This window comes from Salmo salar, chromosome ssa09, assembly GCF_905237065.1.
Source record: "Salmo salar chromosome ssa09, Ssal_v3.1, whole genome shotgun sequence".
Classification (NCBI taxonomy): domain Eukaryota; kingdom Metazoa; phylum Chordata; class Actinopteri; order Salmoniformes; family Salmonidae; genus Salmo; species Salmo salar.
Window position 1 is genome coordinate 31,775,579 of NC_059450.1, and position 12,154 is coordinate 31,787,732.

A 12,154-nucleotide genomic window follows, 5' to 3' on the forward strand; every position below is an offset into this window, starting at 1 on the left:
GGAAGAACCTTTAGATGTTATTGGTAGAACCCTTTATAGAGGTTCCAAGGCAGAACCATTCATAGAGGGCTCTAAGTTGAACCATTTACAGGGGGTTCTATGAAGAACCCTACATAGAGGGTTGTATACCAAAAAGGGTTACCCTATGGGGACAAACCAAGGAACCCTACAGTATATGGTTCTACTTAACACATTTCTTTCTAAGTGTATTAGACGCATCTTTCCAAGACTAACCACGCATTCGCAGGAAAATGTTTTTGTGCTTCTTCACATAGAATCTGAAACATCGTTTCCACACAAAAAACTTTTCGACTGAATCGTTAGTTATGTTTTCAAAGGTCAACCTTGAAGTGATGTTCAGATTCTGTAAATGTGCGGCCAGTACAGCACTGTACAAAAATATAGTGAGGTGATGTGTAATGTGCCTGGCATAAGGTCACATTGATATTAAAATAATAGTTTGTAGAGGAAATCCAAGCTTCATCTTGATTTTAAAAAAATGATGCTCTATGAGTAAATACATAATAAACTTTGTTATGGAGCTGCTGAGAAGAACAAGGAGGAGGAGGAGAAGAAGAAGATACACAAGTTCTGCTTTATTAATCTGGATTATTCATGCTTTTAACACCAAATTTTGTGTGCTGAAATGTATATTTGAACAAACTGAAAGCTAAACCATGCTGATCCTTACATCCCTTCTACAGTGCAGCCATCATCACATGTTGTCACAGCAAACCCCTAGCCACCACTTGGCATGAACACTCAAAACAAATGTTACAAAATTAATTAGCTGACAACCTCCATGCAGCCCATGTCCACGCCTCCTCTGTTCTAGGCCCATATCTGACCCTCACAGTCATAGGCTTGCTCCAATATACAAACACATGAGAGGCATTTGAGGTTAAGTACTGTAACTCACGCAATATCAGTGATTCTCAAACTGTACTTCATCCAGATTCCTCACATGTTCATATTCTCTCACATTCATTCACTGATACTCATTGAATAGAAAGGAGAAAAGACTCAACCAAAACATATGCAATAAATGTGTTCTTGTTAAAACCACCATTGTTCATTTCTGTCCTGGTCCTGTGTGGCTCAGTTGGTAGAGCATGGCACTTGCAATGCTGGGGTTGTGGGTTTGATTCTCATGGGAAACCAGTATGGGGGTGGAAAGTATGACAATGTATGCACTCACTACTGTAAGTCCCTCTGGATAAGAGTGTCTACTAAAATGTAAACATCTCCAGCCAGGTTATTATCCCTGTGTGGTATGAGCAGAGGTTTATCATGTTTCTCACTGTGAGTTCTGCTGGCTGTGGTGTGACAACCACTGGTCAATACTGTTACACTTCTGGGCTTTTGTTTCTCTGCCTCACTCTGTGTACACACACACACACACACACACACACACACACACACACCATGACTGGCGGCCATAGAAGAGCTGTTGCTGCAGCTATTGCTATTATTTTAGTCCTCAGAGTGATACGCGGTACAGTACACATAAATGCTCACAACACATACAATTGCAATTCGAAGGCAAACTCTCTAGTCTAGACTAACCCTGCCACAGTTTCTTTATTTTTTTTATGTGATTTATGTAACTCTTCAGGGATACTAGTGTATTTGAATAGAGTTGCAAAATTCCTGTAACTCTCTCCAAATTCCTAGGTTTTTTAGAAATATCGGTTGGAAAATTCCCGGAATCAGAAGGGAATAAACAGGAAATCTGGAACCCTTTAACCGGTATTAATTTGGGGAAAGTTAATATTTTATAACCCTAGTATTGAACGCATGCATTAAGAGAGAATGTCTGATATGAAAGCTAGAGAGATAGCTACTAAAGAGCTGAGAAATAACTGGTACCATGGGGTATGATGGGTGGGTGTCCATAACCAGTAGAGAAAAGAAAATCATTGTTTATTATAAAGACTAATTACCGGAACAAAATCAATTAACGTGTCTCACTGTAAATGAAATTCCTACTTGTTATTATACTGTACTTTTCATTTTACAGTGAATAACCAAGTGTCTGGAGTGCTCACTCACTTAGTTAAATAAGTACGCATACTGTATATACACAGTATGTATACTGTATGTACACTGTATGTATATTGTATGTATGCTGTATGCATATGAAACTGATCTTATGCTGTATGCACTGTACTAATTAACAAACACTTGAGATATGTAACACCTGAATCTGACATGGACTATTCTAATGTACTGTACCCTGTACTAATCTCTTACTCTCTTTCTCCCAGACACAACTATAGTCGACAAAGAGAATACGTTCTTGGTTAATCATTTGACACCATATTTAATCATAGTTCTCTTTTAAGACGGTTTCTCATTGTCACCATAACAGAGATACTTTTTAGGAGATGGGAAACTCCATTGGAATCGTATTAACAGCCATTGTGTATGTTGGCCACACGTCATCAACGGGCCGCGCGTTGCATGCTGGTTGATTCTGGGACAAGGAGTGCACTCCGCAAGGAGTGAATGGGAGTCAATTGAGCATTAGCTCAAAAACCCAACATTAGCATGAATTACGTCAACAAGAAGTACAGCTTTAAAAATATTAGTTAATCCAGTTTGCTACAGCATGAAAATAAGCCTGCAGCAACAGTAAATCTGAATTATTATGTGGATTATAATTCATGGACATTTTTGTAGAGGTTAATACATTTTTCGAAAGGGAAAATCACATCTGAATTTTCTAAGTGGAAATTACAAACTTCAGAAGCCTTTTAAAACCTCAAAAAAGTTGTACATTTCTGCATTTCAGGAATGTTCTCCTGCACCACGGTGATCAAATTAAGATCCTACATCTGTAAGTATCTCTGACCTTAAAAGCTGTATGTTCACACTTTATTAGAGACTATTTTACAGCTGTGCTGCGCTGCTGGCATGCCAAACCACCCCAGTGTATTCTCTTAGTAGGTCTTCACTGTACTGGCTCTGCTAGAGTCTAGTCTATAGTGTACTCATTAATAATGGCAGGCTCAGAGGGGGGTTCAGCCATCTTATGGCTTCGGGGTAGAAGCTGTTAAGGAGCCTTTTGGACCTAGACTTGGTGCTACGGTACCGCTTGCCATGTGGTAGCAGAAAGAATAGTCTATAACTTGGGTGGCTGGAGTCTTTGAAAAATGTTTGGGCCTTCCTCTGACACTGCCTGGTATAGAGGTCCTGGATGTCAGGAAGCTTGGCCCCAGTGATGTACTGGGCCTTACGCACTACCCTCTGTAGCGCCTTACGGTCGGAGGCCGAACAGTTGCCATACCAGGCGGTGATGCAACCGGTCAGGATGCTCTCGATGGTGCAGCTGTAGAAATTTTGGAGGATCTGGAGACCCATGCAAATCTTTTCAGTCTCTTCGGGGATAATAGGCATTGTCGTGCCCTCTTCACAACTGTATTGGTGTGTTTGGACCATGATAGTTTGTTGGTGATGTGGACACCAAGGAACTTGAAGCTCTCGAACCGCTCTCCTACATCCCCATCGATGTGAATGGGGACATGTCAGCCCTCCTTCTCCGGTAGTCCACGATCAGCTCCTTTGTCTTGCTCACATTGAGGAAGAGGTTGTTTTCCTGGCACCACACTGCCAGGTCTCTGATCTCCTCCCTATAGGCTGTCTCATCATGGTCGGTGATCACCATTGTGTCGTCAGCAAACTTAATGATGGTGTTGGAGTCGTGATTGGCGATGCAGTCGTGGGTGAACAGGGAGTAGAGGAGGGGACTAAGCACACACCCCTGAGGGACCCCAGTGTTTAGGATCAGCATGGCAGATGTGTTGTTGCCTACCCTTACCACCTGGGGGTGGACCATCAGGAAGTCCAGGATCCAGTTGCAGAGGGAGGTGTTTAGTCCCAGAGTCCTTAGCTTAGTGATGAGCTTTGTGGGCACTATGGTGTTAAACGCTGAGCTGTAGTCAATGAACAGCATTCTCACATAGGCGTTCCTTTTGTCCAGGTGGTAAAGGGTAGTGTGGAGTGCAATTGAGATTGCGTCATCTGTGGATCTGTTGGGGTGGTATGCGAATTAGAGTGGGTCTAGTGTTTCCGGGATGATGGTGTTAATGTGAGCCATGACCAGACTTTCAAAGCACTTCATGGCTACAGATGTGAGTGCTATGAGGTCGTAGTATCGATTTTTATTTTTCCCAACACTGACAGAAACCACAGCTTATTTTTTGTAATTTAAATTATTGAGAGTGCAGTGTTTACTTAATTACTAAAGTAATGAACAGTCAGGCAGAGGTATATAATTTTGTTGCCTTTCTCTACCTGTTCTCAGTGGTGAGGATCAGTACAATGCTCGTTAATGAGGGGGTCTCTAGCATCACTAGCATATATCTTTTAAAGGGGCAATCTAGAAGTGGTATAAATTATTTATTTTTACTTTTAAATGTATGTTATATAGCTATTAATCTTATTCATATGTCATGACACCCCATCAGAACCCAAAATATAATATTATTTTACTCCATTGTTTGCAAGTGTAAACACACACGTTATTGCATCTCATGGATGGTCAGTCCTTGCATCCATAGCAGCATCTATGTAATTTTAGTATAGTTCCATTCCTCCAGCCCCATCCCTCAGTTGTTTACAAGTGTTTTGTTGTTGTTTAAGTTACGGACTGCAGCTTTAAAGGGTGCAACCAGAGCGGATGAATATTAGTCTGTAAGAACACACTAGATAACACAAAGTCGACACTACAGATTTTTACTGTACATCCTAGTTAATTAGCAGATGAGACCAAAGAAGGCTTTTATGGTGCCGACACTAAGGGGAGAGCACTCGTGAGAGTGCTGGGGCAGAAAAGGGCCATGATCCTCAAAGGGAATGGTGACCCTCTACAGCATCTCTTTTATGCTAATGAAGATGCATGGTGCTTAGAATGCTTTCCAAAACATCTGCTCCACAATGGCCTATGCACATCGCACAACCTTCATCTTCGGTTCTGTTCTTCCCAAGGTGTGTGTGTGTGTGTGTGTGTGTGTGTGCGTGCGTGCGTGCGTGCGTGCATGCGTGTGTGTGTGCGTGTGCATGTGTCTGCTAGTACGTGACCCTACTGCACATGGCTCTCATCAGGATAATGGCACTCATATGGATACTTCACAGGCAATCAAAATCAGTTGCCAAGCAACTGGGGGACCATTCTCTAACTAGGAGACAAACCTTGGGGAGCTGACCACAGAATGTAATAATTTTGCTAATTAATTTCATCTTGGGGACACGTACAGTAAACTATAACTTGATAATGTTTGTTTAATGTTTCTCATTTGTATAATACCAGGGATGAAAGTTCAAAACTACCAGATGTATATCATACAGTCGTAGCGAAAAAGAGAAATAGAACTGGCTATCATCATGATATAAAAATCACCATCTTTATCTCCAAATACATAACATACATTACTTCTGTTTCTGAAACCATATTTACGGCATTAAGAATTTATGAAAGCATCCCAGTGTTGAATATGAGTGGTTATTATAGTGGGTGAAGAAATAAAGAAAGCTTGGTGTGAAGAAGAAGTAGAAGAATTGTGATGGAAGGTTGAGGTTGGTTGACGGACTTGTGGGATGGATGCTTAGTCTATGTGGTCATCACAGCTCCCATCACAGCTCTACTTATGGACTGACACAGACTGAACAAGGAAGTTAGCACTTCCTGTGTGGAACTAACATGGTGCCAACTGATTAATAAGGACATCCAATGGGATGGCCTGTTAACAGTCTATTAGGTCTATTAGACAGCCTTTTGATGGGAACCAGGACCCTGGTTGAAGAAGTAATGAAGAGGTCAGGAGGTGACTGCCCATCCTCGTTTCTCAGTCCAACAGCAGGTGAATTTATTAAAGGACTGTTCAACACTCATACATGTAATGTCAATAGTTATGGTTATGCTGGTTCATGGTTGCAAGATCTTATTTGGATCAGGACTTGCATGTTAGGTGGAGGATGACACGACAATCCGATATACATCATGGGCACCTGCATCTGCATACTATTCAGATCTTAATTTGATCAACCTGTTGCAGGATAACCTTCCTGGTTAAAAAGGCTTCTGAAGTTTGTAATTTCCACTTTGAAATTTCAGACTTGATTTTCCCTTAGGAAAAATATATCACCCCTACAAAAATGTCCATTAATTATAATAATAATGAACATTTCGTTTTGCTGCGGGATTATTTTCCTGCTGTAAGAAACTGGCTCAAATTAAGATTCTACATCTGTATCTCTGTTTGTTTTACTACAGATTACTACTGTAAATCTTCATTCCACATGTACAGTTCCATTCCTCCAAAAAAAAACACACAACATAATTGAAAGGCAGAGCTTTATAGTGAGAATGTTTACATGCACACTAATAATTCAAAATTAAACTCATTATGGCAGTAGGCAGATTATACAATAGTCTTATAAACACCTTACTCTGCTTATCTTAATTGGCATAAGGTCAAAATCGAAGTAAGCATACGCCGATTAAAACACCTGCTTTTCTGAGCAATCTTTTGAATTATTAAGACAAGTAAACACCTTAATCATCATTCCAGCGGTGTATTTGATCTGCACATGTGCTAGCACCAGCCGAGTGAGCCTCCCTCTTTAGCGCGAACTCAGAATCAAATATAAACTTTATATGCCTGAACTCAGAATCAAATATAAACTTTATATGTCTGAACTCAGAATCAAATATGCTTCCCAAAAATAACATGATCACTGTGGTAGAATGTTTATTTTGATTGGCAGTATCATCAGGTAGCCTGTTTTCCAATGTGTCCATGTAAACAGGATTATTAGGGAAATCGTTCTTCTTGCAAAGCATGCAATCGTTTTCATGAACTATTATATGAATCTGACTCTACACAATAATCACAATATTCTGTGCATGTAACTGCACTCAGTGTGTGAATCAATATCAGTATCAGACAGTCAGACAGTCATTGAAGGTTATTGACATGTCCATCTAAGCTATAACAAGACCCTTTCAAGGAACTTCTCTTTGGACATGACTATCAATGTTATCATTGCCCTTAAATTATCTAACTCTCTCTTTGCCACAGTAAGATTATCTCTATAATTTTGTCTATAAATAGACATTCTAATCGGCACACCAGACTTCTTTAAGTTGGCAAAGAAGACCCAGAGAGCTGCCAGAGTAGTGCTGTAAACTTTGATTGGACCTTGAAGCTGTCAAACATTCGATGCAACCATTCCCAAGGAGGTCATTTATCCTGGAAAGACCAATCATCGTGCCAAACTGGCTTTTAGTAAAGTTGCAATTAGATTACTAATTCTAGGCATTTAGGGCCAAATCTTAACTTCTATAAAGTCAACTTGATCCATCCCAAGACATGCTAATGTGAAATCAAACTTACTTTCTCATAATCCACACAGGCCCTGTTGCATACTGTCAGCTTTGTCCCTTTATACACCACACACACACACACACACACACACACACACACACACACACACACACACACACACACACACACACACACACACACACACACACACACACACACACATATATATATTTAAGATCTCACCTCACTTCGTACTTCCGTCAATTCCGAACTATAAGCCGCAACTTTTTTCCCAGGCTTTGAACCTCGCGGCTTAAACAATGACTCGGCTAATATATGGATTTTTCCCGCTTTAAATTTTTTTCTCAAAAAAAAACACATTCTTTGACATGCTCAGTTTTTTGGCGGAATGAAGCTTTCATTAGACCAATGAAATTGCCGAACGGGTTAAGTTCAAACAACTTTTTTGTTTACTGTTTAGATTAAATCGAGCGCTCTCAAACTTCCCATCATTCTGATTACGGTAGTCATTTTGTCACCCTCATCATGGCAAAGACATGGAGAAATGCATATGATGCAGCTTTCAAGTTGAAGGCGATTCATCTGGCTGTTGGAAAAGGAAATAGAGCTGCTGCACGGGAGCTTGGTCTTAATGAGTCGATGATAAGACGTTGGAAACAGCAGCGTGAGGAATTGACTCAGTGCAAAAAGACAACTAAAGCTTACTGCTTATTTTTTGTTACAAGCCGTGTTTCGTTAAAGCCTATTTATTTTTGTTACAAGCCATGTTTCGTTAAAGCCTATTTATTTTTGTTACAAGCTGTGTTTCGTTAAAGCCTGTGTAAAGTTAATTTGTTTCAATGTACCGGTAGGCACCTGCGGCTTATAGACATGTGCGGCTTATTTATGTTCAAAATAATATATATTTTTTAAATTCAGTGGGTGCGGCTTATATTCAGGTGCGCTTAATAGTCCGGAAATTACGGTATTTAAATTAGTGTTAAGTGTTTCTGAGCATCTATACACGAGAGGGAACCTCTCTCTGTGATACAATGTGTCTACAACAAGGTGTTGAGCTACAACCTCCTGTAGTTCATATATATTTTGTGCCTTACTTCATTAAGAATTGAGTGTCATTTTCCCACACACACTAATAACCCTGGGACAGAAGGTGTTTCTGCTTTCTAGTGTCATGTCAGTATTACTACTGTAACCCTTAGACAACAACAAAAGCCTACATTTTAATACCCATGCTTCAGAGGATGACAGAGGTGCAACCCAGGAACTTTATATATGTTACAGATAACTTGTCATATGATCAATTACAATAACTTGGGCCTGTGGAAACGTTATCATGTTGGAGTGGAAATAAACTAATGAAGGGAGACTATACCCACTGGGCACACAATAGATGAATCAACGTTGCTGCCACGTCATTTCAATGAAATGACGTTGAACCAGGGTAGAATAGACGTTGAATTGACGTCTGTGCCCAGTGGGTAAAGACGTCATCACCAAATGAAACTATCAAGTTACAACATATGTGGGCCTACATAAAATTGTCTTTGAGAGATAGTTTTCAGGTGGGTTTTAACAAACTGTGTTTTTTAGCCCATACCCTTTTCAGATATAAACAAAATACGGCAGCCTATAAAGAAGATGCTATGATAAAGACTAGGTGTTTTTCTTCTAGATATGAAAGGGGTTTATACGACCTCAGATCTTGGAGTAATAGATATCATACATACACCATGTAGGCTACAACAGGCCTGATGATTATGGAGGAAGGAGGTGATCACCACATGCTCCAATGGTAGATAATTATCTTGTTATTCAAAACTGTTCTACAATGTCAGTGATCTCTGTGCATGGAATGTACTATAACTCCTCACCATGCTCACAACACAGATAGTTCGCATCCCAAATGGCACCCTATTCCCTATGGGCCCAGGTCAAAAGAAGTACACTATATTGGGAAAAGGGTGCCATTTGCGACACATGCATAGGCTACAGTACAGTACAGAACATTATAATATAAACCTTCACAGTCAAAACTTAAAATCCTCCACCTCTGAGCCTGTCATTATTAATGAGCACACTATAGACTAGACTCAAGCAGAGCCAGTAGTGTAGGCCTACTGAGAGTCTGCACTGGGGTGGTGTTGGCATGCCAGCAGTACAGCAAAGAGCTGTAAAATAGTCTCTAATAAAGTGTGAACATACAGCTATTAAGAGACACTTACAGATGTGGGATCTTAATTTGATCACTGTGTTACAGGAGAACATTCCTGAAATGCAGGAAATGTAAAACTGGTATTTGAGGTTTTAAAAGGCTTCTGAAGTTTGTCATTTCCACTTTGACATTTCAGACTTGATTTTCTCTTACAAAAAAATGTATCAACCTCTTACAAAAATGTCCAATAATTATAATCCACATAATAATTGGCATTTCCTGTTGCTGCAGGATTAGTTTCCTGCTGAAGCAAACAGGCTCAATTTAAGATTCTACACCTGTAGTTACCATGTTGTTAATAAGTGATCAATTACAACTTTATTAAACATCTGGATTCTTAATGTACTTAGCTTGTTTAACGTTTCCTTTCTTATGTTGAACTTTTCCTCTCTCTTCATGATAAACCCTCTTTGTAAGTATATATTTCCATGACCAATACATTTATGGGGTAGCTGCCCACCCCCCTGTAATTCTAACAGAAACCACTTCATGTCACCAATTTATTTCCCTTGCTGCCACTACTCTTGCTCAACTGGGGGGTCTAAAAAAGTGTAAACTGTAGCCACTTATTTCCTTCATAGTTTGTTTGCCTAAGCATGACCATGGACTTTTCTGAGTTGTTTCATCGCATGCTATCAGAAAGGAACCACAAAAAATGTAATGTTTAGACAAACATGACCTACTGTATGGCTGGGTCAGATCCCACTGGGCATCCACTGGTTGAAATAACTTTGTTTCTACGTAATTGCAATAAAATATATGTTGAACCAACGTGGAATAAACGTTGAATTTAAGTCTGTGCCCAGAGGTATGGATTATGTCACGCCATATAATAGACTGAAATCTTTATACCTGAATGTAAACATGTAGGCAAAAGTTAATAGATCACTAATACCTAGCCTATATCTGTGCATTACATGTTTTCCAACTAAATCCATGATAAGAATGGCGCTGCAGAAGTGATAGAATATTACCTTCTGGTCCACGATGGAGCATGCCATCTCCCGGACCTGAGCGAGGCTGAAGTCGACCGAGTCCAAAAGTACAGGCTCGCGGCTCAGCCCGATCTGTATCTGGAAAGATATGCCATTAGACCCCGGGGACAGGGGACTTGGCGGTCGGATCACTGGCGGAGCGCTCATATGACTCTCCCGGGAGTCAAAACAATACCGACTTGACATAGGTGAGTAAATCTACGTACTTGTCTAACCGCTAAACAACCGCCTGTTTTGAATATCAAACTAAAATGTCAAATCTTCGACCGTGTCATGAATGCAAAATATGACGAGATTATAAGGATAATAAAACGAATGATAGAAATCAGAGAGATTATGAAAAATCTCTTATATCATTTGAGAGGTGAAAGACGATGAAGTATAGCCTACGTCAGTTATGTTTGAATGTTCGGATGTGATCAGAGCCCGCCTCCTGCCTGACTGATGATAGATCTCATCATCAGTGAGACAGAGTGATGCGAGAGGAAAGAAGAGCTGTGCGGTGACGAGGAGCGAAATGGATGGTAGACTACCCCTCACCCTCTCTTTTTTTTAAGTTTAATTATGTCCTCTCAAACCTTCCGAAATGCTGACTCAATGGAAATATTACCACCGACTAGACTTCCATTCTCTTACAGCCAAGAGCCAAATCTAGAAGTACATTTTATGGATAAGGCAATGGGACAATCATATGTAGAAATTCAACAAAAAACGTGTCTAATTATGGCTAATTAATTCTAATTTTAAAAGTTGAATAAAGTATATTTTGTACAGGGGCAAAACAAGTGATGAGAGGAGCTATTCAACACCTGTAGTTGGGATATGCAAAACAAAATAGAAAATAACATTTCCAATTCACACATGCATATTATTACACACTTGTACATGTGTGAAATAGGACAGGTATAGGCACCCACCAAATGATTATTATTATTGTTATTATTACCTGGTCCTTATGAGTGATTCTGGAGGGGGAACTGATCTCAACCTGCTCCCAGGGATAACTTCCTAGTGGTCCATAACAGCATTGCAGTAAAACAGTCAAATAAATACAGTTGAAGTCGAAAGTTTACATACAGCTTAGCCAAATACATTTAAACTCCGTATTTCACAATTCCTGACATTTAATCCTAGTAAAAAATCCCTGTCTTAGGTCAGTTAGGATCACCATCGTTACGGGCATTTGAAATGTCAGAACAATAGTAGAGAGAATGATTTACTTCAGTTTGTATTTCTTTCACCACATTCCCAGTGAGTCAGACGTTTACATACACTCAATTAGTATTTGGTAGCATTGCCTGAATTTTGGCCCATTCCTCCTGACAGAGCTGGTGTAACTGAGTCTGGTTTGTAGGCCTCCTTGCTCGCACACGCTTTTTCATTTCTGCCCACAAATTTTCTATAGGATTGAGGTCAGGGCTTTGCGATGGCCACTCCAATACCTTGACTTTGTTGTCCTTAAGCCATTTTGCCACAACTTTAGAAGTATGCTTGGGGTCACTGTCCATTTGGAAGACCCATTTGCGACCAAGCTTTAACTTCCTGACTGATGTCTTGAGATGTTGCTTCAATATATCCACATAATTTTCCTCCCTTGT

General features: G+C 40.0%; 1 protein-coding gene across 1 annotated transcript in view; it reads right to left on the reverse strand.

The window, feature by feature from the left end:
- Positions 1-10,994, reverse strand: part of LOC106611200 (serine/threonine-protein kinase D1) — a 51,653-nt gene extending 40,659 nt beyond the window's left edge. The window contains exon 1 of the mRNA XM_014211165.2: positions 10,536-10,994. Coding sequence (XP_014066640.1) covers positions 10,536-10,742 — 207 coding nt within the window. The 5' untranslated portion in view covers positions 10,743-10,994. The remainder of the gene's footprint in view (positions 1-10,535) is intronic.
- Between the last annotated feature and the right edge of the window lie 1,160 nt (positions 10,995-12,154).